Here is a 26494-nt window from a genome sequence, read left to right as displayed (position 1 = left end):
TTTTACGGCCTTGTCCCGGATTTTTCAATTTGAGATTTACAAAAAAAATTAAATAATGTAAAAACGCAATTCTTTCTCAAAACTAAGTAATACTTTTTGCTTTTCATTTTTGGTTGGTAAGGCTGTCAAGCAAATTTTTGTTTAACATAATTATTTTCCAGCGGGTGGTGTTAGAAAGACAGAAAAGCAAGATTGCATTAAAAATAAGCTTACAACAAAGGAACTGCCCTGTTTTTCATTTTCATGAATTAAGCTATTTTAGAGTCCATTTCTGCGAGAAATAATTTAAACATTTTGTGGTTCAACCCCCAAAATCGTATAAAGTTGACTGTTTTAACAACAAAATCCATCACTTTTTTCATTTGATCATGTTTATCGCGGCGACAAATAACGCAATGACTAGTATCTCTGGCCGTGGTGACAATATACAACTCCTTCCACTTATCTTAAAAAATTCTAAACAACACTTGAAAGTTGAAAACTTCGACGCGGGCCGAATGCGGATCTGTAATGTAGCTTAATAATGAATTTCAAGGTAATGGTTTAATTGAAGATGATACAAGTTCGTATCGCAACGTCTTAATCAAGATGATGTCGATTTACTCGATATATTTGGCTTGGAAATTGATCATCAAGCTATATTACAATTTTTTTAAGTTTTAACAATAGTTGTAGTGTACCACATCATTTTGAATTCTGTTGGTAATATTGGCTACAGTCTCCTGCAAAACCTTAAATATATGCTGGTAAAAAGGTGCTGGAATTCCTTTTACTTCTGGATGCACTGTTTCTAAAAGTTCCCACTTGAACTCGAAATTTCGCAGCATTTGTTATCGTCGAAACAACTGGTTTTTTAATAATTAACAACGAGTTATGAAAAACAGGACAACAAATGAAATTTGCGATAAAAAAAATACATCACAGTGAGTCAAGCTGCGGAAACAATGAACAATAACAAACAAAATTCTTTATAATCGAAACAGTTTAAAAGAGGGAAGCACGGCGTCGGTTCAAATTACGATACTCGAGATATTGCGCTTAGCTGATTATATCAATGATTATATCAATGATTATATCAATTATATCAATATATCGATGGACTAATGATACTCGGTGTACTAATGATACGTAAGCCGTAATCGTTGGTCAAAAAGCAGCTTCAGAAGCGCTAGATCACATTTATTAAAAACATATGTGTGTATATCTTTCATTGACTGATTATGACAATGTGTGATCTCTGAGAAAGTAAGGTAGTCATGCATGACACCTCAACTTGTCATAATAACTTTTAAAAAACAACTTCAAACGTATACGACCTATCTATTACCCCATTTATTTACCCCAGCTGGGGGTTTGTAATTGGGTCTATAGTCTGAAGATGTACTTCCCACATCAAACATGCGAGCTCGTGCCAAAATACTCATTTTGTCGCCACTTTCTTCAGATTTTTCGGGTTGTCCGCTAAGCATTATTTTAGAATTTTTATTAGGCTTGGATAATGTCATTGGCTTTTCAAGTGGAGAGGGGGGCTGTTTAGATGGGGAAATGGGTTTGGCTATTGGAACTTGAGGTTTTTCTGTAGAGCCTATTGGTTTTCCTATAGGCACCTTAGGTTTTCCTAAAGGCACCATAGGTTTGGCTGAAGGCTTTGGATGTTTTGTGTATGCGGAAATAGGCCTACCAACATTGGTTGTTAAAGGCATGCGAGGTTTGGCATAAGTCTTTGGTTTTGTGGAAGGCGACAACGGTTTATCGCCAGCATCGGATTGCGCGCATTTCCTTAACGTCGCATTGTCCTGTACCGCATTTGAGTCATTCCTATCACGACAAGTTGCGTTCGAAGGCGTCGTCGGCGGCAATGGTTTGGCAAAAAATGTCGGTTTTGATAGTGGCTTCGGCGAAAAGGGACGGTCTAACTTGGGCCTAACAGAGGTAACCGGCTCTACGATGTCTGCCGAATCCTGGTACGTATCGCACCCAACGTTGGGATCAATGTACGCTTCTTGAAGATCGCGTGGGTTCGGTAGTGGTTTATTGCGGGATATAACGGGTGGTTGGGATATTTCCAAACTTGGAGTTGGGGGAAGCGGTTTATCTCTAAATTTCTCCATCATATCCACTTGTCCGATTGTCGTTATTCCCGAAGGTTCTTCATAAATCTCATGGGAAAGGGGGCTCGAGATATTTTTCGAAGGTGGTCTGGGAGGTTTTTCTGTTGGGAAACTGTGCTTTCGATTAATTTGTTCCTTTTCTGAGATTTTTGGAAAATGAGGAAAGATATCGCGAACTTCTAAACGGGACAAGTCGTCGTCCTTGATTTCTTGGTAAACATCCATCGTCGATTCCAAAGGATGCGCTCGAGTAGGACTGAAAGGTTTGTTTCCAGGACGTGGCGGGGGCATTGGTTTCGGTGTGTGTATTTCGTCTGGTGATAAGTAATTGTCATCTGTAAAACACGTCACGAGTTACATATGAACGACACCCACTAGTCTAGTGACTAGACTTAATAGTTTAATAGTTAATTTCAAAGCGAAAAAGGTCTAGAATACACCATCTTGATTCTGACGTTTCGATACAAACTTGTATCATCTTCAGTTAACTCAGGAAGTTTTTGGCTTTGAAATTCATTATTTAGCTACATTACAGATCCGTGCATAGTGTATCTTATATATTTTAGTTTTAAATATTATAAAAACGTATGTGTTCGAATAACAGATACAACAAATTTACTAAATGCTTTGCGCTTCGTTTAGGTATTTAATCAAACTGTTTGTTTCCTTATCTTGTTCGACTTACTGTTGGTTAACGGTTCGTAAAAGTTATCGGATTCTTCTAACTCTTGTGTTCTGTCGTAGTTCGGCAGAGACATTTCGCTACCAGACGTGCTTGCACTGTGCGATGACGACAATGAGCTGCCCTTGTTATTCATTCTACAACATAAAGCAAGCCAAACCCGCTCATTTTATGAAATAAGTATAAATTTAATAAGGTTAAATTAAATGAAGGTATAAGCGTCTAAAGACTGCAACTTAAATAAAAAAATAAAACAGAGCGACATTCAAACTTGAAACAAACCGTATAAGGAGTTGACTGGAATCTTTATAGCAAGGGGTCGGCAACCTTTTTTTAGTCGCGGGCCAAATCCCAACTCAGCAACGGTTTGCGAACCGTAATGCATTTTCACTGAGAATTTTGGTATGAAAACGTGTGTCTTTGAGAATTTTATTATAATAGACCTAACTCTCAATCAGAGACTGACCCTGTATTTTCATGTTAATGAAAATGAGTCTAATATTCAAGGCAGAAACGTGCGAACACGAAAAAACTGCGTTTGTTTAATTGAAATTGACAGAACTATATTAATATAGAAGGGAGACCTAAAGAATCACAAGTTGGTTCCACTCTTGTTATATGTGTTTTATAAACGATGACATGCATCCGCGAAAAAGTTAGCCAAAGTTTCATTTTGGAAAGTTGTATGCCTCGAATAATTTCCACCTAAAAGTTTCAATGCACTTTTGGTCTAAGAAAATATAATAAAAACATAAAAATACTTCAAATAAAAAATACTTTGATCAGAGCACGATTTTTTTCAGCACTTGCGTATAGTTAAAATAGCCAAAACAAATCGGTATTGGTTTCGTTTTCCAAAGCCAAATAGGTCCCGGACCAGATAAATTACATTAGCACTGTGCACTATAGCAGGGGTTCGCAAATACTTTTTGGCGCGACGCAAAATTGCTATACCGAGGTCTTGCGCTTTTTTAGTGCAATAATTACTGGCAAGGTGTGTAGCCTAATGATTATTTGGCGCGACTCACGCGGGCCGTATTAAATTTCCGCTACAACATTGTTATAAAAACGTGTGGCCTTCAAGCACTTTAATATAATACCTTTTAAAAAGGGACAAACCCAAATGTTTGACGCTGTGAAAATGAGTCTAGTTATACTACAACATAAAGCAACGCGCGTAACGCGAAAAAAATGCGTTTGTTTAGTTTAAATTGGCAAACCTTCAAATTTACAAAAAAATGTGACGCATTTGTCACACAAAATAAAATACGAACATACTTCTTATGCTATTTTTGTTAATGTTAATCATTAAATAATCCATCAGCGAATAATTTGGAAAAAAATTGGTTCTAGAGGGTTTCATGCTACGAAAAAATTTCCACTTATAGTTGTCATGCGCACGTCACCTTTGGTCTGAGAAGACTACATCAAAACGCCAATGTAATTGAAAGTAAAATTTAATAAGCGCGGGGAAAAAATTTGTGCAATTTCGTATAGTTCAAACAGTTAAAAATATTGAGCATGCTGGCCTTGTGTACAGTTTGTGAAAGAGTTTGCGGACAGGATGATTTTCACTGGAGGGCCGATCCGGCCTGCGGGCCAAAGATTGCCGACCTCTGTTTAAAGACAGGCGTAACAATTTAAACCAAAACGAGACATTTTAACACACAAGACGTTGAATACCCTGCTTTGTCCAGCCTAACTAAATGCACCAAAGGCAACCAGATTGCCAGCATCTGATTTTAGTTTCAAAACTTTTCATAGAAAAAAAGGACGACGCTTGACCACACCAAAAATATATTTCAGCAAACATAAAGATTCGCGTAAAGCGTCTTATAATAGCTTGCTTATATTGTTAAAGTTCGTAAAGAACTGCATAACCTGGTTAAGCAGTTTATGTTAGGAAAAATTTTAATATGTATTGAGACAATAATCCTCATTAAATATCGCGTTAAGCAAAAAAAAATTTATTGGATTTAAATTTGCATATTTCAATTTAAGAAAACAATGTGTTTAGGACGCTTTGGTTACAGAAACGAGTTAAAAAAATGAAAGATATTTTTGAAAACATATACCAAGAAGTAAACCCAGATTGCGATAAGCAGATCAGTTTGGTGTAGTAATGGCCATAATAGTGTTGGATTGCAAGCGCTCTTTTCCATCACCTGGATCGAATGAACACTCTCGACTTTTTACGGAGCCTCTGTATATATTTCGCGTGACAATTTTAGTCGCGCTCAAAGTAAGACGGCTCTCTTGCATACAATTCAGTGTACTAATGAAAACAATTAGAAAACTTAAAATATAGGCCTCTTTTAATAAGGCTTTCGCGACCCAAACTGAATGGTCCCGCGACCCAAATAGGGGTCGCGATCCCGTATTTGCGAACCCCTACTCTATAGCGTAGTTTGCTAAATCTCTTAAACTTACCTATTTTTTCTCACGTCATCTCTAAGGCTGATCGACACAGGAACTGCAAGATGTTGGCCGTGAGGGGAGGCTTCGTGATCCCATTTCTCTGGTAACGATCGGCTCATTCTTAAATTGCTTGCTGCAGTAATCAACGAAATATACGTTCGCGTATTTTAGGATAAGAAATGGCGGTCAATAGATTTTGCTACCGACTGAAATTGTGGTAGAAATGTTAAACGGCATAAAATACCATTGGAAATAAAAGTTACGTTTTAGTCATTTTACATATGGACTGTAATCTTTTGGAAGCTTAGATTAGTCTTGCAGTTGCAGTGTACAATTAGTCGATTTTGTGACGAATCAATGTTTGTATTGCAGTGGTCAAACAGTCGATAGAATCGATGCCCGATTTTTCTCAAATAAACCCAACGATGCCAGGCGAGTACATACGCCTATTTGAAACAAAATACTATTGATTTTAAAAGGACTAAATAAAATCCTTTCATACTATTGGTTTGATGTATTACTCCGCTACAGTGAAAATTCGTTGCTTGTCGTAAGTTAAATTTAAATGGTCGATAAAAATATATCCCGTCTGTCTCTATAAACTGAAAGCAATTTTACGTAAGTAGGGGTTACATGTCATCTGTATATTTACCGGCAACGTTGTACTTGTCGATTTGCGCCTTAAAGCACTCCTTCCATTGGTGCATAAGAGATTCCGTTTCTGTAAAATTTTATCAATTTGTCATTGTTGTCTAGAGTCGGCCAGTTCTCAATAGAGTCGTCCAGTTCTCGCTTTTTAGGCCAAACATAATCTCAAAAAACTCTTAAAACAAACCTGGAGCCAAATACCATGTTCTTCCGCTTGCTGCTTTTGAGTAAAGTTTGAAAACGTACGGCAGGGATGTACAGGCCTCTTCTTCGGCAAACGCCACACTAAACGCAAAAAGAACACCGTAAAGCGAAAGTCACAAACCACGTTATCGTGCTACATTTTGACAGTTAGGGCAGTTTGTTCGCCAACCTGCAACGGTGTGTCACCCATAGTCCAAATTCTAAATATTTTACCGTAAATTTGTCGTAAAAATAACCTCTTGCTTGTTTACATCGTAAAGTTTTTGAAGTATTATTCTGTTGCAAATAGTTATTGTATTGTGCGCTACACTCTACATCCTACAACGCATAATAAGAAACGTTTATTTGTTTTTTGCAAGTAAAACAGTTCAATAGAAAGGACGTGTGATTTCAAGTGCTTGGCTTTTACCAGATCTTCTGCAGTCGATGAGGCTGTGTTTAGTGTGGTAAAAATCATTGGCACGGCATTTTTCAAAAAGTTTATCGAGCTATTAGTGACGTAACGGACGCAATTATCAATATATGCATTTACACATAAATAAAGCATACAAAACCGAAGTAATTGGCAACGAAAACTTTGGAGGTGCGTAAAGCATCCTTAAACATTTCAATGTTCACTTATTACACTTGGTGTAACAGTTACCAGTAATTGAAAATCCAAGCGAGACGACGTCATATTTCACTGATCAAATTGCACCGCATGACGAAATATGACGTCACATCGTAAATGTTGCAATACCAAAAATCGGAAAGCACTCTAGTGTCAGTCGAACAGCTATGTGTTTTAATCTTGTTTCGAATTTGTTCGTCTTGTTACATGTGTCATAATTTACGAATAAATTGCAATTGTGAGGTCAGCTAAACGGTTACGATCTTGACTTATAAAAATGACGTGTTTGACGTATTAAACAACTTATATAAGTTAAAGCAGTACTATTAAAATATGGAAATATTAATTGATTTTAATAAAAGTTTGCTTCTAAAATAAGTACCCGAGTAACAGTTGAATATTTTATCCATTTAAGGGCCCAATAAATTACAATTAACATAATTACCGGTTGCTGTAACCCTGCAATGAGAATTTTCCCTGGGGTTTTGTCGAACTTTGATCCTTATAGTAATACACCCATCCCTTTATAAGAAAGAAATAGCGGCGGTCGTCTGGAACGAAATAGATTGTTAAATATTTGCTATACATTGAAAACAATCGGTTTCAAAATCAGTAAAACATCAAAATCAGTTAATCAGTTTAAAACGCAAAACTAACATACTTGGTGGGTTATTTGTTATTTTTATTTGAGGTTACTTCATAATCGGACTAGTTTAGCAATTTTACCATTGTATATTATATCAATGACTTGACTTGAAGTTCGCTGGTCCTAACTATGAGTTTGATCTGGAATTTGACTTGTTATTTTTGGAAAAGACTTGACTTGGACTTAAGTTGTTTTACAAATGACTTGAATGGTACTCAAGTCATTTGAAATGACCTGTTTACAAACTTTAGAACAGTGGAGAAGTATTTCAAACAAAGGCCAATAGATTTGAACAAAGTTTAAAAGACAAGTAAATGTTTGTATATCGTCGTTAACGTCAATAAACTAGACTACTAGACTGTCTTTTTACTTAAAACCTTCTCAGGCACCGTAATCGAGCCGTTTGGTCTTCTTTTTTAAAAATATGTTTTATTAGGATTTTTAATGGGATTATAGATTACAGTTGTCTGATTTATATTATGGTTCACTTTTCAACGTATTATCGTACGACATAGGCCTAGGTTTTATCGTGAAATTTGTTAATTAAAAGTCGCTAATCGCTAAGCTAATGTCGTAATTACTTTCGAAACTGAAAAAATAAACTTACAGTTGCTTAGTTGTGTGAATGGAAATTTAGACTTTCCCGCTTTTTTGAGCATCCAGCCTTTTTTTGTAATCTCGCGATTTAAGTTCATTTCTTCGGCTGATAAATCTTGATAGGGCTCCGGAAAGGCGAAGTTTGACATTTTTGTGAGTGCAATAAAAACGACACTCGGCTAAGTAATCATGGAACCTATTTTGTTCTATTCCTATCTCTGCAACAAACAGTGGTTTAAAATAGAGAGAAGATGCAAATGATGGTATTTAAAATCGTGTTTTAAATTATAAACAGGAAATCAAGCTTCCCGCCATCGTAACATCTTTTATGGTCAGAGAAATTTACTAACTTAAAATCTGCTGGATTTAAGGGCGACGCATTCTGTAAATATGTGAACGGTTGTGTATAGCGTTAATTTTAAAATATTGAAACAAGCAATTAATACAGTGTTGTAATGTTACCAATATCACTACCAAATGATGCAATAAACTTTACCTGGTACATTACTCGGGAGTACGAACAGTAATCAAAAGTTTCCTAAAACTAGAAAACGCGACTTTACACTGATTTCTGCCGTTTTTTTTTTGATACAGTGGCAAAAAACTGTGTAATCAGTGACTGTTATCTATAACTGCCTATTCTTCCTGCTAAAGTCAGTAACAAGAAACCAGAGTATAGCTCAGGTAAAAAGTTCCGCGAGTTTCTTATTACTACACGTCAAGCCTACACGAAACAAGACATTTTATTACTACCAACAATTCCATTCCAATCATCATCAATGTGAGCTTAGCTTATTTTTAAAATGACTTCTAGCATTCTGCGTTCGCTTACAGACTGCAGCCTGAACGTAAAGCTGCACTTTAATCTGGTTCCTGTTTTGACGCACAACGCACTGTTGTTGGCCTGTTGATAAGTTGTGTATTGCGATGACTACACATACAGCCAAAGTGACTTACTAAGAAAAACTCTACCAGTCAGCAGTTGGCACGTTGCTAAAACAACGACAGACAGCCAAATTACCCTTTTCGAATAACTTAGCTAAGCATTTCCTTTAATAGCTGCGCTAGTCACGAGAAAACGCAACTCGCCTATGTGGATTAAAAGGCTATCTAAATTAGTAAAACTATCGCAATAGGGTTGTTTAGCAATATACATACTTCACAATTACTTCACATGGGTACCAAACGTGTTAGCGTTGATCTTCACATAGAATAGTTCGCCCTGTAAGACAAGCCTGTCCACATTTTGACAATATATTGCAGGGAATTTTACGGTTCGTCGGCAATAGTTAATCATTGATCTTCCTAACGGGGAATTGGCCTTTCACGACATTGTTTACAACCTTGTACAGTTTTACGAGTTAAATTCCAATTTACTTGCAAATTTGTAGTCAAAAAAAAACATTTTTTGAAATAAGATGAGTAAAACAATTTCAGGTAGTGTTTAATTAACATGTTTATTAAAACAATGTTTTATGAAAATATATCGTACGACTGTTAATGGAAAAAAAAGACGTCATGTAGAAAAATTAGTAAAACTTACTTCTATTAATAGTTGTTAATAATGTTAATCTTCTAGCATTCATATTACGGTATACAACACGATTTTCCTTAATTATTTCCCAAGCTATGGAAATAATCAATAAAATGTTTTTGCCTCCCGAAAAGACTGGTTAAAAAACGGAAAGCACAATGTACCACACTTGCGACAAACATACCGTCAGAATATATTTATAATCAAAGATGTATTTACAAACAAAAGGTTAAATACCGCAAATAAAAACGATGGTCCCATAGCTATTGGCCGCTACATATTTACCCTGCACCTAATAACAGACCCATCGACGACGCTTCTAATTGTTATCGTAGAAGACGAACGTATTTTTATAAAAAGCTATCGAATTTACATTAACTGAAGCCGCTGCCAACTCCGAGTTGTAAACTCTAAAATGCCTATTTTATCAGAAATCGGACAGTTGATACGTAAAATACAAACGTACGCTACAAATGCGATGAACTTCAATTGACGTAAATATCTGTCACAAATATGATTTACTAAAATTAAGCCAGGTTTAATCATACAAGTAGCGTAAGCATTAGGCTATAATATACGTTTTAAAATGTTGCCAATTAGTCATTTGTGTGGCGACATTGCCATGTTCACCAAATGCAGCTCAATATTTTTTTAACACGAAAGAAACATAAATCTAAAGGCCACATATTTAAAAACTTTAAATTAAGTTAAAAAAATTAAAGAGTTTTACCTAGTTGGAATTTTTACGTCTATTTGTCCGTTTATCAAATTTTAGTGGATGTGTGAAAGATAAAAATTAATAGTATAGTTTGAAATTAAACGTTCACACACCCAAGGTAGCTATGTTGTAAACAAGTCATTTTGAAATGACTTCTGTCCCTGCCAAGTCAATTATAAAAAAGCCCAAGTCCAGTATACCTATTTTTAAAAAAACAAGTCAAGTCCGACTTATGTAATTATTAGAAAATGTCAACTGCAAGTCGAGTCATTAATATAAAAATAAAACGTTAAACTATTAAAACTGATAAAATTGTCTGAATATGAGCAATAACTTAACTAAAAATTAACAAAAAGCGCAATAAGTAGAAAGATAATTGTTTCGAATCTACAAAATGAGATAAATAACCCAATTTTATAAAAAAAAGGTAAATGAAACACTTGATTTCAACCTTTTAAGTCAATGATTTAAGTCCAAGCCAAGCCATTTGTCCAAAAGACTTGAGATGAATTCAAGTCGTTTTACCGAAAAGACTTCTGCACTCAAGTCACTGTTTAATTTAGCTCGACTTAAGTCGTTTCGGTGAACAGCTATATACAATTCTCTTTTTCTAGTCAGAGAAAATAAAGCGATATGCTGCAAATTCTAATTTTTTGGTTTGCGGAAAGATTAAAATTTATAGAGATAACGTCCAAAAGTTACCTTATAAGGTTACCTTGTAACCTCATAAAAAAAAAAAAAAAAAGCAAACTCGTACGCAAATAACAGCTCAAATAAGGTGTGATCGCGAGTAGCTCGACAAAAATTGTTGGTTTCGTTTAAATTGGCTTTTGATTTTAAAGTCAAGGTGAAGCACTAACAAAAGAGATTAGCATTTTGCTGTCCTGTGAAGAATTTATATTTGTATTTAACAGAAAAAGCACTTTGAGTTTGCAATTCACACTGTGCAACAAACCATAAATATGCATAGTGACTTTGGGCTGAATGGATTTCCTTAAAAAAACAAAAAACATAGCAAAAACGTTTAGCAGTTCGCGCGAAGCGTTATCAAAAAGGTAATGTATTTTGTTGAAAATGACTTGAGTATTTATATAATTTTGTATTTATTTCGTGAGGCATAAATATTACCATTTTTAATTCGATATATTAGATGGCCGACCGATATTAATATTTTTAACGAATTAGTAAATAAAAAAATAAAAAGTTAAAAAAGTCAAATTAAAAATTGTCATTATATATAAAAACGTATTGGAAATTAATACTCTACTATATCCTGTGGTTTCAAACGGTTTACCATTGCGCAAAGAATAGCTCGCGATTATAATCATAACGTTCTACTACAAGAAAGTTTTGCTTTATTTAATTACAAGGCTGTGGTTGTAGCTACAATTGTGCACGAAGCCACCATGACAATAACAACGCATTCAATAAGTTCTGCGCTTCACCAAGTAATCCTAACTAATCCTAAAGCTTAATTAGCACACGTTTGAGGCCAGCTACCTTGCATACTCGGTTATTTCTACACGATTTTGGTCAACCAAATTTGTTGCGACCGAGTGGGCATACCAAAAGAGGACGAACAAGAGAATAAACAAACGTTCTAAAACGTTTATTTTTGTTTTGGACAAAAGAATATAGTTGGAATTTCACGAACACGATTGCCCGTTAATGCCACCGGCAAAAAATACACCATACTGTTTTTTTCGAAATAAACAACGAGCAAGTCAATATTTTGAAACTGCAGTCAGCAGGACCTGCAAAATGACACAAGTTATCGTACAAATTTATTTAGCTTTTTTATTTCTAATGGTCGGTAGAAGCAGTTCAGTTCGTTTAGCACGCCACCAACTGGGAAACAAAGTGTTAACAGCGACTTGCGTAAAGTTCACGGGTAAGTTTCCATTAGGTTTTGATGGAATATACAATTTGACTATGGTGAAGTCGCGATTAGTGTAACATAAATGACAACATACCGTCGTTCAATGAAATAAATAAACGTGGAAAGGAATTGCTTGGATTCAAAAATTTATTGATAAACTGTTATACACGAAGTTGCTTTTGCGCGAATGGGTATATCATGTTACAACTGAAATATTAGAATCAGCTTATCAATACCATCAAGCTATTTAGGCTTTGTTAGGGACTGCAGCTCATACAAGGAATCAATACCATACGCGCTGTATATTGTTTTAAAAAGTTAACAACGCACGAACCTATTTGTGACATAACGTTTAACAACATTGAATTATATTATCGGTTGTTTTAAACTTAACACAATAACTAAATATGTAAAAATTGTACAGTTTTGTGGTCCCCGCACAGTAAGTATATTGATGTATTCTGTAATCTTATTTCAAAGACTTTTACTAACCTCATGCGATATTTTACTTTTAAACTGTCATGCAATATAGCGCTTCACTTTCCACCTTTACGCAGATTAGTCATTGGTCTTAATAACTGTCATTTCGACGTCAGTACTGTGCTACCCGCGTATCTGCTTCTGTATCCAAACTCATATAGGCATAGGTAAGAGATACGCCGAACTACTAACTCCCTTTCTTCGTGCCGCGTTAACTTCCCGTTCTATTCATAAGGTCTAACACCACCACACACGCAAATGCAGTCACGCGAGGCCGCTCGGCTGTGCTACCTAGTTCGCTGTGGCAGCATTTTTCAAGGCTTTCGCATTATTCAACGTCTGCAATATGCAAATGCAGTTAAAGTTTCTTTTCAAATACTTTTGTAAGAGCTAAGCAGTGTTGTAATGACTTAAACCAATGACTTGACTTAACTGAACTTAAATCACTGTTTTCAAGTGAATTGTATCGATTGGTCATGGTATGACATAGTTCTATTGGTACAAAAATTCCGCAATTTGCATCAATAGGACAAAAAAGAAAGTGCACACCTTGTATTCGAATTAAACCTATGCAAGTAAAGTTTGTTTATTCTAAATTGATATGTTGGATGGGCGGCTTGGGCGCATACTGTCTTACTGACAAAACCATGCATCTTGATATGAACGTTAATGTAGTTAGCATCAAACGTTTGACCCTCTGACCTAAACAACAATTTACTGTTTCAGTTTAAGAACTCACTTAATCACTTAGAATATGCGAAAATCTTTCTAACAGCCTGTAACTTTATTGCCTGGCAGAAAATGGAGACGTCGAAATCCCGCGATATGACGCAGGACAGGTTCGAAGCGGATGTTGCGTGTTTTCGGTGTTCTACCCACGACAACTCGGTTGCTGCCGAAAGCGACTGTACGATAAGAAGACGCACACGTGTTGTGACAACTGGCAACTTCTTGACAAAGTTACAAACCGCTCGTGTAGCGAATATTACCGCTTTTGGAGTCCTAATGAGGTAAGTAAAGTCCACCGACATGTTTTTAACGCTCAAAAACGGAAGTGCGCACTTGCTCTGCAATGTATTTAAATCGTGGTCGTGGTTTCTTCATAATGTGACACAACACAAGTTGACAACTTAAAATTGATACCGTACCTCACAAGACAACTAGCTTTTACAACCAACTAAATTTCGTCGCAGATCTACAGCAAACTAGTCAATAAGTATACCTCCTTACATTTTTTTTGTTTCTAATCAAATTACATGAGATAACTATATAATTCTGAACACTTAAGCACGGTTTGGCGTAATACCCTAATAAAATATATTTGAAAGTTGAAACAGTTTTGGGACACTAAAAGCTCTCTATACCAATATTTACACAAAATTGAATTACCTGTAGGCTACACCACAATTTCGGACCTTAAATTTTAGAGGAAAAAATATATAATATAAATTTATACTTGGCTTTATGCGATATATTCTTAATCTATATCTAGAACACATTAGTTTGAAACAGTGTTGGATTGACTTATATAAATCAAGTGCACTTAAGTCACTGTTTGTACTTGTCTTGACTTAAGTCATTCGAACAAAATACTTGGGCTGAAATGATATGCTTTTATTACTATGTTTTATTAAACTGGGTTATCTATCTTATTTCCTGTATGTAAAACGATCAGTTTGCTATATGTTGTGTTTTTGTTATTGTTTGGTTGGGTTATTGCACATAATCGGAGGTGTTTAGCAATTTTACGAGTTCCTAGTTTAAGGAATTTTCTTGGAATTGACTTTGACTGGGATTCGACTTGTTTTTATTTAAAAGAACTTGATTTGAACTTGAGGTATTTTAGAAAAATACTTGACTGTGACTTAAGTCATTTCAAAATGATTTGTTACCAAAACTGAGAATAACAAACAAAATAAATCAAAATACTATCGTTTTCATTGAGTCATAAGCGTACAAGGCATTTTGGAATCAAAAAGTCTTAATAACCCGATTGATGACTAACACTGTACGTTAGTTAAGTTGTGCATAATTCTTGAGTAAATCCGGACACCCTTAAAATATTGAAACAATATAATCACCGTCCACCAATAGTAAAAAAACTATATGTTCGCAGATATATGGCGGATACCAAACAAAGGAAGATATTTCAAGGTGGTTGAGGTTAGATGTGTTTAACATATAAATAGTACGTATCAAGCCAATGATGAAAATGTTTACTTTTGGATGTTTTTTTTTTTTTATTTTTATTTTAAAGTGAAAATGCTTATCTTATAAGCTATTTTTTTTTTCTTTTAAGGTTTCGTGAAAGTTCGATTCACTGCCAATTTAAAGAGAACTGTTATTGGAAGTCAAAAGGGAGTAATATAAAAGAAAACTGGAAGCAGCGCAAAACAACGAGTTTTGGAGGCCAATATTACTTCCATACAACTTTACAAAGCATGAACAAAATAGGAACTTCATACCTTATAAGGTAGAGACTTCCTTCAGTTTTGAAATAGGCCTTTTGTTGTTAACACAGTACGTCTTGCGGCAACAACATCACATTTCGTGCGACAAGACATTCCGAAATGTTTGACACTGCAACAGCATGCAAACAGTGTAAATGAAATACAACCGGTACGTTAACAAGTTTTGGACAAATTAACCAAATGTACACATAAACACAAACTAACTACTTTTTCAGTCCCGTTCTGCACTTCTACGAAGCTCACTGCCTCACCTTTCAACACAAGGCTTGGAAAAAGGTCTTTTATTCACCCGTTACGCTCCGTGTGATCGTCAATCAGTTTTCAGGTAAAGCCCTGTATTTTCGTTGAGAACCGACAAGAAGATAAAGCCATGGTTGATTTCTTCTCCCATAAACTTGCCAATACCTAATTGGAATTTTTTTTAAATAACTCCAATTCATGTAATAAAAGCACGACCTATTAGTTTTCTAATTAGCTATCGTTATTGATTTATCTATTATTTACTTATGTATATTACATTAAGTTTAAATTTATAAAATGTTCGGCACATTTTGTGAATCAGTATTTAAACGACTCTTTGCGTAAAATATCAAACATTTACCCAAATGCGTTTTTGACAGGCTATGTTTAAAATAGACTAAATAGGCCAACCAATGTTTAGGGCCGACTCAAAAGTTGAAAACGAGGATCGAACCGAGTCCGTTTTGGCGACGCGCAAGCATTCAACTTGATCGGGGTAAACAGGGAATAGTCATCGTTGCGGAAAGTGCTCGAAACACGGCCGACGTTTCCCTTGCTGAAATCCAAATCACGAGAGGGTCTTGTGACGGTAAATGGTATTGTGTAACATGGTCACGCAAAGTTAACCACCAACTGACGTAAAAGCGGGTCATTTGTGATTCAACAGAAACGTATATAATTTCAACTTGTTTAAAAACAGTTTGAAAACACTTTTTTAAATGTGCCTATATATACAGTATACACATTGTTATAATGGAGTGTTGCTCTTTCAGCAGTATATATAATAGATCGACGTTTCGACGCGCTATACAGAACGTCTTCATCAGGATACTGGCGTATCGTGCAAAACAGATTCCTTATAAATCGACAATAACAACTAGTGCGCATTGTTGTTAACTAGCAGGGGTCGGCAACATTTTCCTAGTCGCAGACCAAAGCTAAATTTCAAAAATAAAGCTGAATTATTATGCAATTTTTCTATATTGGACCACGGTCATTTTGACCGCTCGCGATAATTCTAGGCATGTCCACCACGCGGTAACTCTAGTGTTAATCAATGGCTGAAGCATAGTTGAAGTCTAATGACCTTGCCTGATATAAAGAACTTGCAGCCATTTGACCACCAATTGCTTGTTTTGCGACACTCCCTGTAACCTCATTTACACACAATTGGCGGCAACCAAAAGGTTTGGAACCATTGTAGCAAGTAAATCATATTATATTTTTTTCTTATTATACTGAAGTCGCTGTAGTGTACACTGTAATTTATGTCAAATCAAATAAACTAATAGCCAAATTTCATTTAATTTACAAGTAATTGTACTTTCAATTTCTACTCAAGAACACTGATTGGCTCATTTAGGTAATCAACTAATCATCGAAATGACCAAACTTGAACTGTTCTGCTTTGCAGTGTCGTTTAATTGCTCATTTGTTGATGGGTTTTGCGGTTGGTACGCTACGAATGAGGTTGGAAATGATTGGCGCCAAAGTCCCCTCGAAAAAGGTGACACTCTAGTAAACTTATGAAGTATACTGTTTGTATTTGAAATGAGCACCTAATCAACATACGAAGTTTATTTGTTTGAAAGTTGAATTGTTTTGAAAAGTAGGATATTATCGAGAATCCAGATGGGGTTTTCTATTTTGTAGTTTAAAAGTTTAGAGTGTAAAATTCGATAGGTCTTATTATACAATCTAAGAAGAAATGGTCTAGCAATAATTACAGTTGCCTATATTTAATTTACAAAAATATATAACAATATTACAGGTTTTGTCGCTGCTTATGGATCAACAGCAACTCCTACTAAAAAACTGATTTCTAGTCCCGAAGTAAGACAGCAAACTGGTTGCTTAAAGTTCACCTTGCGTTTGTTTGGCTCGGCACGGTAAAATGTCTTAAAACCAGTACATCGTTTAAACTGCACTAAACTATTCTACATGGTTTTTTGCATTAAGATTAACGCAAAACTTCGTAGATGACCAGACTTCTGCTGTCGTATTATGGAGTTCAAAACAAAATTTGAAAAGCCATTGGTTGGAGTATAAAGCTAACATATTGCCTTCAAGCAGTTTGCAAAACAAGTAATAGCCGCTTAAATAGCATTTGTTTAGATAAGGTTGTTTTTACATATATATATATTTCCAGAACTCAAAAGTATTATCGATTCGCTTTCTTTGCTAATCTATCGAAAGGCGAACACATTTCAATTCGTGACGTAACAATGTCACAGCGTCCTTGCAATTTTTTGGAATTTAACTGTGATTTCAACACTGGGTCGTTGTGTGGTTGGTCAGTTAAGTTGACTCCAACTGACAAAGGCCGTTGGAACCTTATGCGAGGGCGGACTCCGACGTACGCCACAGGACCCCAGGGTGACCACAGTCATTCATCGGAAACACCAAGCAATGGGTGGGGAATTTGTTCGTCTTATCTTTGAGGAAGGGGCAGGCTGTCGTACGCCTACAATCTACTTTTTTCTACCAATACCTGGAAAAACAATTTTTTTAGATGTTTCCAAAGTGCCTATTAAACTTTACAAAGCGCAATTTATTTTAAACTATAAAAAATGACGTTATTTGTAGCAATATGCCAATCTATTTGCTATGGCTAAATGTTTCTCGTATTCTTTTATATTGAGAGAAAATATGGCCCTTTTGTCTCAAAAGATGGAACACCTTGGTTTAAAAGTAATAATTCAATATATTGCAAATTCAACTTTTGGTTCCGCATGACATATATGTGTCGTTATAGCAAACTATTACATTTCCTTTGAATGTTGCAGATTCTATATTTACTTCGAATCTTCGTTTCCCCGAGCAGCAAATGACCGATCTTCAATCGTCAGTCCAGTCATAGAGACTACTGAACCATGGGGATGTTTCACGTTCTGGTATCATATGAACGGAAAAGACGTAGGAAGCTTAAACGTTTATCAGCAAAGGTTAGTTTTAATAGTGGATTCGTACCTGGTTTAGGGTTGGTAGTTTGTGGAATGCAAACGCAGTAAACAGCTGTAAATGTTGCAGAGTTTCTGTTTGGTGCAGTGGTAGATGGTAGATCACAAGTTTGCACGTTGACAAGAAATCAAATCGAATCACATGCTGTGCAATATAATGGCACAAAAAATAATAAGCAGAAACAAACGCTCTTCTTATAAACGGACTGAAACAATTTCAATTACATTTTGATTTAATTATTTTAAAAACATTTTATCAATTGAGTTTCATTTCACCGTGTAAATGCGTCAAATATGAAAGATCGATGTATAGGCCTACTGCTAGAGTTTTGGAGTCGGTGTGATTGTTACGCAACCGTATGCATCAGCGGGGTTGCGTTGTAAGATTTATTTTTTAATTTAAAAAAATAATTTCATAGCGTTCAAGATAAGGGATCGAGCAACAGGTTGCAGCTAAAAAAACTCGAACGCCATTTATCAAGCCTGCATTCCGGAACGTTAGATTCTTTAATTTTTGTTGTGAAAGGAAATCAAGGCCCTAAATGGAAGAAAGCAAGGTTAATACGATTGAATATTTTTTTAATCTATATCTGCGGTTTGTTTTGTGTTGTTTGATACATTTTTCCGTACAAATATTTAGCGTTAATACGATTTATTGCGGTTTAACTTGTTTGTCTGTCGAACCTGTTGTTCATTTATTACATTGCTTTCTATTTAAGTGTATCAATCAAAACTGTTGGAAAGTTTCGAGTCAAAATAGAAGCGGAGAGTGACGGATACCAGGGCGATATTGCCATGGATGACGTCAGTTTTGCATATAGTAAATGCCAGTACAGCGACAATATGCAAGAAGGTATCGATTAAATCATGCTTTTCAACCTTTAAGATAACCGTTATCACTTTTTTATTTCGACAAATTTTCATCCGCACGTAACAAGCACAGTAAGTTTGCAACTTAACTTTTCCATATTTGTGAAATAACATTGAAAGGCTTTGTGTACGGTATAAAAAATAAATAAAACCGCGATTCTTAACCGATATAAAAATAGATAGCTCAAGCTGCAATAAACCATTGAGAAATTATATTACTGCAGCTGTAACGCAAAATTGGGCGCACCAGCTTTTTTAATTACTGTATTACACATAATGAAAAATAATAATATGCACTATTTTAATCCGCATATTCATCCGCACGACACATGTCATCCGTATAATTTTTTTCATCCGCACAAGTGCGTACCATCCCACGTGTTAAAAAGCACTGGATTGAATTAACTAAACTTTGTTAATTTTTTTATGTAACTGTCAGTTGTTTTTGCGAAGGCTGAGCATTGTGAGCAAGTGTTACATATTTTTTGAAACTTTTTATAAAATTTAAGGTGCGGCACATCAGTCTTGCCACACGATTTTCCTAAAATATGACACGTCCAATTGGCGACATATTTATATGAATAGACTTCAGTCCATGTATAACTTAATATTGTTAGTGGCCTAGCCCAAGATTAGAGGTCTTTACACGAGCGATTCTAAAACTGTGTTCAATATTCCTAAGGTACCACCAAAATTTGTGAATTTATGAGTATATTTTTTTGGTTACAAATAGGAATACAGACGTCAGACAAACATGTGAGACAGAATGTACATATCTCAAAAAAATGACGATAATATCGTATTTATTTATTGCCTAAGGGTCATAACCCTATGTTGCTAAATTGTGACGTTTACTAAATTGTTATTCATGTAGAAAGTGATACAACAGCGAAAGATGAGAACAAGCTGAATTGTAATTTCGACTCCAACTCAATTTGTAATTGGATTCAAGACACAAGGGACGATTTTGATTGGCAGCTAAACAGCGGCCCGTCACGAAAAAAAGGATTTACATATTTGTCGACTGGCCCTGATCACGACCACACAACAAACAGTTAGACTTTTTAATTGCTATAAAAGGATGGTGGTAAACGTTTTCTTTTAAAATACAACACCTTACATATTTACACATAGTTTAATTTTTTAACAACGATATTTTTATTGTATATTCAGCTTTCGAATAGCTAGCTTTTGACTCCATCACAAATCAGTTTGTGTTTCTTAGGTTCGTATTACATCTATATTCCTTCAAGTGAGCTATCTGAAAATGACGAAGCTCGTCTGATTAGCCCCGAAATTAACCTATCTCACAGAAACGCTAACTGTTTCACGTTTTGGTATCATATCAAAGGTTACAATACTGGCAACGTTACTGTAAAGGCAAAGCAAACGCAGGAGGTAAAAATACTTTCTTCAGTTTCCAGGAAATTGTTTAATCTGGTATGCTACTACCAGGGGCGGATCTAGGGGGAGGGGGGCGATATGGCCATGGCACATATTTTTAAGCTTTGTAGTGGCGTACGAGCTTATGGCGCCATATAATGAATATTTCAAAAAAATGGTAAAATTCGTTTCGCGCACTCGCGCAAAGCGGCGTTTTTCAGATTTGCAGCGACGGCTTAAGTGACCGTACGCTGACCTCGACTATATAAAAACTAACTTAAATCCAAGTACAATTAAAAGCTTTTTTGTTGTTAATGCAAATCTGTATCAGAACCAGCCTGCCAATATAATTCATCCGGCCCGCCGCCTCTTTAAAAAATTAGACACGAGTTTAAAAAATTAGACACCATATTTTAAATACTTTTTGACTATTTTAAGTGTGTAAATGCGAAAAATTTTCGCGCTTCGCGCTAATGATCTTTATACATCCAGTGTGTTTACGTTTTGATGCTCTTTTTGAACTAGATCAGCGCTTCTTTACTGTTGCGCCGTGGAAAGCTGCCAAGTGCGTCGAGGACAATCGAAAAACGTATTCAAACATAATCGAAAAATATTTTTTAACAATTTTTTTTTTAAATGTAACAAAAACAAGAAATTTAAAAGAAAAACCGGTATACCAAAAAAACGACGTGTGGACTCGAATTTTAAACCAATTATACGCTTTTTTAGCGAATTTGCTATAAGACTTTACTGCCTCCTTAAAAGTAATTATAAACACGTTTTTAAAGTGCAAAAATATCCGAGGCCCACCTGATTCACAATTGTTATAAAGTTGTAATTACACAAAATCTCATTTAACATATGTTGTGCGGCCCGCAGAGACCTTTCTGAGTTTGGTTTTGGCCCGCGACTACTACACAAAGGATGCCGACCCTTGTGTAAGGATTTGAATAACCTATCCAATGTTAGGATTAACTCTGCATAGAGTTTTGCTCATTTCAGCAACCTTATTTGGCAAAAAACAACTACAGTAACTTAAAAATTGAGAGAAGTGTCATGAAAGAACCACAGCTGACCGCAGCAGACAACGCTATGATTTTATTGCGACGTGGCCTCGGCGCTTTTTCGGTGGCGTGTGCGGTTGTTCTCGCCTTTTCGGGAAAAAGCAAGATGTGTAGACAATAGACATGATATCGTCTTTCAGCGATATTCTTCATACCGGGTCAAACTAGGAAACCGGCCCACTGTAGAGGCTAACCTTATTACTTTTTCGTGCTTTCAAAAGGTCTGTTTTTCGCGTTATTTTGCAGGAGTTAGTTTATTCAGCCAGCCGATGTTATTTTTACCTGAATTATGACGTCACCCAATGGTATACTTTTGTGACGTCATTTCTGAAAAAATTGTGACGTCATATCTGAAAAAAATTCATGGCCCTCCCCAAACTGAAATCCTAGATCCGCGCCTGGCTACTACCTTTACACTTTTCGGAGTGATTTAGATCTAAAATCTATTGTTCTAAATTACCAAAAATCGCCTTGGACCGCAACTTATTTTCGTGTACCGGTGCCACACAATGATCTTAAATATGCAATTATATCAAGCAATGTCCGAATATTTAACATGTGCTTATTGCACCACGTCTATATACTTCTGTATAACACGTTTCGTCGATAAAAACTTAATGGCATCACGGTATAACGTAACTTTGTGACGACATCTTTAAATATAACCCTTTTAAACGTACCCAAGAACAAAAATTGTGGTCCGTAAACAATCTGTATAGAAATACTGTTGCCCAAGAGGCTGGTCAACTTGGACCACATTTATTTATTTACAGTATGTAAATTGTTCGGCACGCTTTAAGGAATATTAATAACTGTTCTATTAAGGTGTATGCCTTGTTGAACATTGTTGAACATATTGCAGAACAATAGTTTACTTTGGACTACGAACTTAGAAGATAAGTTGTTGTGGACCAGGTCGATGACGGACTATAACGAGTCGTCCGACTGGGAGATGGCATACGTGGATCTCAACCCAGACTTCCATTTGTTTGTAATCGTCATTGCTGGAAACACGAAGAGTTATTTCGGCGATCTTGCTATAGACGATATCAAACTATACAACACATCTTGTGAGAAACTTCAAGGTGATTTGCGCGGGTTTCAAATATATGTTTGTTTTTACTACTGTTACTAATTGTGGTAGTATTAATAGCATCTATTCTTAAAGGGAGAGGTCATTTACGGGGCATGTAACCTTTATTATATAGCGAGTGATGAATTACTACCTATAAAATTCTCAATCAACTGTAATACCGCTATGCTTATATCCGGTAATAGTATATCAAACTAAAATAATAAGCCTGTATTAAACGTTCTCAAAAATATACAGATGTGGCATACAGTGATTAAAACGTTACATATAATTTTGTCTGACATGTGTCGATTAAATAAAATTCTTTTTAGGTATACTGTATACTTTTTGGTTAATGGATACTTTTTGGTTAAGCTTAATGGTCCGCAAACCCCCTTTAGATAGTGTATTTATCCTGATTTCCTTCTTTCTGGCGTCTGCCGCAGCAGTATATATAGACTTATTTATAATTAGTGCATTCTAACTATGTTGAAAATGTATAAAGAGTTATTCGAAACGTTGAAAATGATACCTACTTGTGTATGGGCTTTGATATTTTTCTTAAGACTGTATACTTTTTGTTTGACAGGAGTTGGCCGTCCATATTCCTTCACCAAGTCGCCGTATGACATACCGCAGCCAATCAACAGTAAACCTACTTTACGGTTCACACCTACCCCGCAAAGCGATGTGATTAACATGGCGGGACGATTGCATAAAGCAAATAAAGTCGAAGGTATTTCCTAAACTGCACATATTTCCGAAACTTGTTTTTTTTTGGTAAGTGTATGAACAACTTTTTTCATTTTTAAATAGAAGGACGTGAAGCCATGAAAAGGAATGCTGGTTTGTTTCTCTTACTCGATGCCTCAACACAGAGCTGCAATCAAACTGGGATAAACGGCATTTATCCTCCAAATGTACAGAGCGTTCGGAAAGCCAAACGATTTTCTTCCGAGTTAGTTCTTGATTGGAGCCAGGGCCAGCGATTGTCTGATTATGTAAAGGCATCTCTGGTGAGGCAGAATTTTAACTGTGAACCATTTTATACTATAAAATAGTAGTTTTAATTAAATAGTACCTATAAAGCAAAAATATTTAAAGCGATTATCTATAATATCGGAGTGTTTGTCCCTGTTTGGGTCTAGGGGTGTGTAATCGGTTTGGTTGGAGTTGGATTTTGTCTGGGCTTGTGATTACTAGCGAAGTTAGAAATGAATCAGGCTTGGGGTAAGGGGTAAACTGTAAAACCAAGGTAGTTAAACAGCGTAATGGTAAATATGATGAACTGCATGAAAAATATATTTGTATTGATGTTATTCCCAGGTTACATTCGCCGGTTGGCAACAAATGCAATTCCAAGAGCAAGAACGCCTCAATATTAATAAAGTAATGACTCGTATCGCGTCAATCAATCCAATGTGTGAAGGAGGAGCCGCATTCCGGCGACTGCTAAGAGCAACTCGATTTATTGAAAGCCGCCTCGCTGGGATGGACGACTCTGTGGTTGTCCTTATAAAATCTGTTACAGATGGTTTGTTGTATTGTTTAACGTATATTGTGAGCAGATTGACATCGGAATATATATGTAGTATTTAATATTTTAATGTATCCCGGCCATACAGTCTAAGAAAACCAAAAAAACAAAATTTGCTAATTTAAGAACACCAACAATATAGATAAGCTAAAGCCTTTTGCTATGTATTGCATTAACAAAATACTGGCGTCGCACTTAACATAACGAATGCTCTAACTGTCAAACATGCATTTTTTCATTGACATTTCACAATTTTAAAGCACATAACAAATTCATTAGTTAATTATTGGTCAGGGGTCAGGAGCGGCCTTGTAACGCCACCGTAGGTTGTCTCACCCCATCGCTGATTTTAAACACTGTTGTTCTATTTTGCTATACAAAAATACACATAATTTCAACTTGTGAAATAACAGTTCTCTTCAACCTTTTTTGTCGCTGTGCATCCTTCAAGATGTGGTGACGAACTCATGGACCCTATTTAGGCTACTATAAAATATATTGAGGTAAAAAGCGGTATGAAAATAATACAGTAAAAATAAAACACTATTTCACTACAAAATTACAAAAACACAAACGATATCTAGGGAAATCTTAGTTAAAAACTTATTTGTTTTTGTTAGTTATTAGGCCTAACCAGCAACTCGCCAACCGAGCAATAATCGACCTTTTAATTGCCCGCTATCATTGACAGATCGCTGACTAAATTTACCGTCCGTGAGGTAATTTATTATTAACTAAAAAAGAACTTGAAAATGGACTTTTTCTGCGTTTATAGCGTCTCCTCAAACTAGCCGTTCCTATGGTACACGTTTTACAAATGGATGCGAAGGATTTTTAGGTCGGGGGCTGATCTAGAATTTTTATTTAGGCAGACATGATATTTTTAATAGATGAAACAAAGTTTTAGCTGAGCAACACAGTTCAATCAACAAATTGTTGTGGTGTGCTACTATATAGACCTGATTGCGATGCTCAAAATTTGTAATTCTAGCTCCTGAAAAGTGATTTCTTGGTTATTCGGACAAACAAACAAATCGTTTTATAAAATAATTATTGAGCGTTATGTTATTGTGGCGCATGCACCAAGCACACAGGTTGAAGATCACTGAAATAACTTCGTTTAATAAAATTACACGTTTACTGAAAATATATTTACAAATAGGCGACGAAAATGTTTCGTGGACGACTCTGGTTTCTGAATATGGAGAGGCGCACACAGTGTTATCTGCTGGAGGAACTAGGGATGTTGTTGCAGTAGGAATTGGAACCTTTCAAGAGGCCAGCGGGTTTTACAAGGTATCGATTTTCATATCAGAAAGGACATGGAACCATAATTTTTTTCATAATATTTGTAAATTTGTCTGTTTTTACAAAATTGGCGATCATAGCCGTTTTTGTGCAATGGGTTTGCAAGCCCCAAACAGCCAAATGAAAAAAAATTATCATGACCATTGCAAAGTCAGAGGGCCAAACCGTGAAGGATTTGTCCTACTTTTTCATTTAGAGATGAAAATGGCATACTAACAAGTTGTAAGCTATTGTGCGATTTTGTTGTTTGATACTGCTGCACAACACGTCGCAGCAAGGTGTGTCCGATACTGCGTATTTTATTTGCTATCGATATCCGATAATTTTGGCCGTCCGATCATAAACCAAATGACGCCATTAATATCGCCAACCAAGCAAAACTGATTGAAAACGTGTATGGGTGATGTACATATATTATCAAGCCCATCTTTACATATATTATCAAAACCCCTTTTGGTATTATCAAAAGTCGTCAACACTAAAGTTTCACTTTAACTATAGCAGAATGTATTAACCGAGAATTTTTATAAATTATATCCCCGAAATCTGAACTAATACAAAAATATTTATATTTAGAGCGAATTAAGTATCGTGGCCTGTGGTCACTTTATCTATCCTTATTGTGATGCAATATTCTTCACCGATGACGTGGAGTCTTCGAGTCAACTGGTTTCATTTTTGGACCGACGACGCAAGTCAAAAACACCGTCTTTAATGGCTAACCTGGCTTGAGTTTATTTTTAATATCTATTGATTTTTTGTTTTATCGCGTGTGTGTGTAGATTTATTTTTGTAATTCGTGGTATATAACTGAAGTGTAACATTGCAAAATGTTTAATACAATTATCAGAAGAATCACTAGTGACTATGTGACTATGCCTTGACCACAGCACATGTTTAAGCGTAATTAAGACTCTGGTGTAACTTTCGAAATGGCTGAACCTAGTCAGATAATATATACACATGTGTATGAGTTTCAAGTTAATTGACTCAGAACATACTATCTCTTTTAAATGAGTTGTCGTAGTATGGTTACACGATATAGCAGGCAGCAAATCCATG

The 26494-nt window shown here is 35.7% G+C and overlaps 2 protein-coding genes across 4 annotated transcripts; one reads left to right on the top strand and one right to left on the bottom strand.

Moving 5' to 3' along the window:
• Positions 1–832: 832 nt before the first annotated feature.
• Positions 833–15770, bottom strand: LOC146164448 (uncharacterized). 2 transcript variants are annotated; one of them, XM_083381140.1, is made up of 10 exons: positions 15693–15770; positions 15250–15403; positions 14993–15107; positions 7927–8134; positions 7119–7224; positions 6047–6144; positions 5864–5932; positions 5224–5344; positions 2797–2930; positions 833–2446 (listed from the first exon to the last, which is right to left on the bottom strand). In XM_083381140.1, the coding sequence occupies exons 4-10, from the start codon at positions 8063–8065 to the stop codon at positions 1317–1319; spliced, it is 1797 nt and encodes a 598-aa protein (XP_083237266.1). In that variant the 5' UTR covers positions 8066–8134; positions 14993–15107; positions 15250–15403; positions 15693–15770; the 3' UTR covers positions 833–1316. The 2 variants fall into 2 exon arrangements, with proteins under 2 accessions (XP_083237266.1, XP_083237267.1); XM_083381141.1 differs by lacking the exon at positions 15693–15770 and having other exon boundaries at positions 5224–5311; positions 15250–15591.
• Positions 12827–26199, top strand: LOC146164447 (MAM and LDL-receptor class A domain-containing protein 1-like). Of its 2 annotated transcripts, none has more exons than XM_083381138.1 (20): positions 12827–13537; positions 14644–14690; positions 14827–15000; positions 15214–15323; positions 15660–15827; positions 16653–16745; positions 17010–17127; positions 17198–17323; positions 17388–17651; positions 18025–18183; positions 18618–18755; positions 18918–19051; positions 19943–20122; positions 20294–20466; positions 22378–22600; positions 23177–23323; positions 23404–23603; positions 23914–24121; positions 25287–25420; positions 26009–26199. In XM_083381138.1, exons 3-20 carry the CDS (start codon positions 14969–14971, stop codon positions 26162–26164), a joined length of 2763 nt encoding a protein of 920 aa, XP_083237264.1. In that variant the 5' UTR covers positions 12827–13537; positions 14644–14690; positions 14827–14968; the 3' UTR covers positions 26165–26199. The 2 variants fall into 2 exon arrangements, with proteins under 2 accessions (XP_083237264.1, XP_083237265.1); XM_083381139.1 differs by having other exon boundaries at positions 14827–15146.
• The last annotated feature ends 295 nt before the right edge of the window (positions 26200–26494 follow it).

Source organism: Ascidiella aspersa, chromosome 2 (genome assembly GCF_963924565.1).
Source record: "Ascidiella aspersa chromosome 2, kaAscAspe10.2, whole genome shotgun sequence".
Taxonomy (NCBI): domain Eukaryota; kingdom Metazoa; phylum Chordata; class Ascidiacea; order Phlebobranchia; family Ascidiidae; genus Ascidiella; species Ascidiella aspersa.
The sequence above is the reverse complement of the archived record's forward strand: the minus strand, read 5'-3'. Positions and strand labels throughout refer to the sequence as shown.

Bases quoted from the DNA above. Each gene is read 5' to 3' on its own strand.
- LOC146164447 (XM_083381138.1), top strand. From the start codon at position 14,969: ATGAACAAAATAGGAACTTCATACCTTATAAG. The intron at 20,123-20,293 runs GTTAGACTTTTT...TGTGTTTCTTAG, and splicing joins TCACGACCACACAACAAACA to GTTCGTATTACATCTATATT. The intron at 25,421-26,008 runs GTATCGATTTTC...ATTTATATTTAG, and splicing joins AGGCCAGCGGGTTTTACAAG to AGCGAATTAAGTATCGTGGC.
- LOC146164448 (XM_083381140.1), bottom strand. From the start codon at position 8,065: ATGTCAAACTTCGCCTTTCCGGAGCCCTATCAAGATTTATCAGCCGAA. The intron at 5,345-5,863 runs GTAAATATACAG...TGATTACTGCAG, and splicing joins CGACAAGTACAACGTTGCCG to CAAGCAATTTAAGAATGAGC. The intron at 2,447-2,796 runs GTAAGTCGAACA...CGTGTTTTACAG, and splicing joins TTACGAACCGTTAACCAACA to ATGACAATTACTTATCACCA.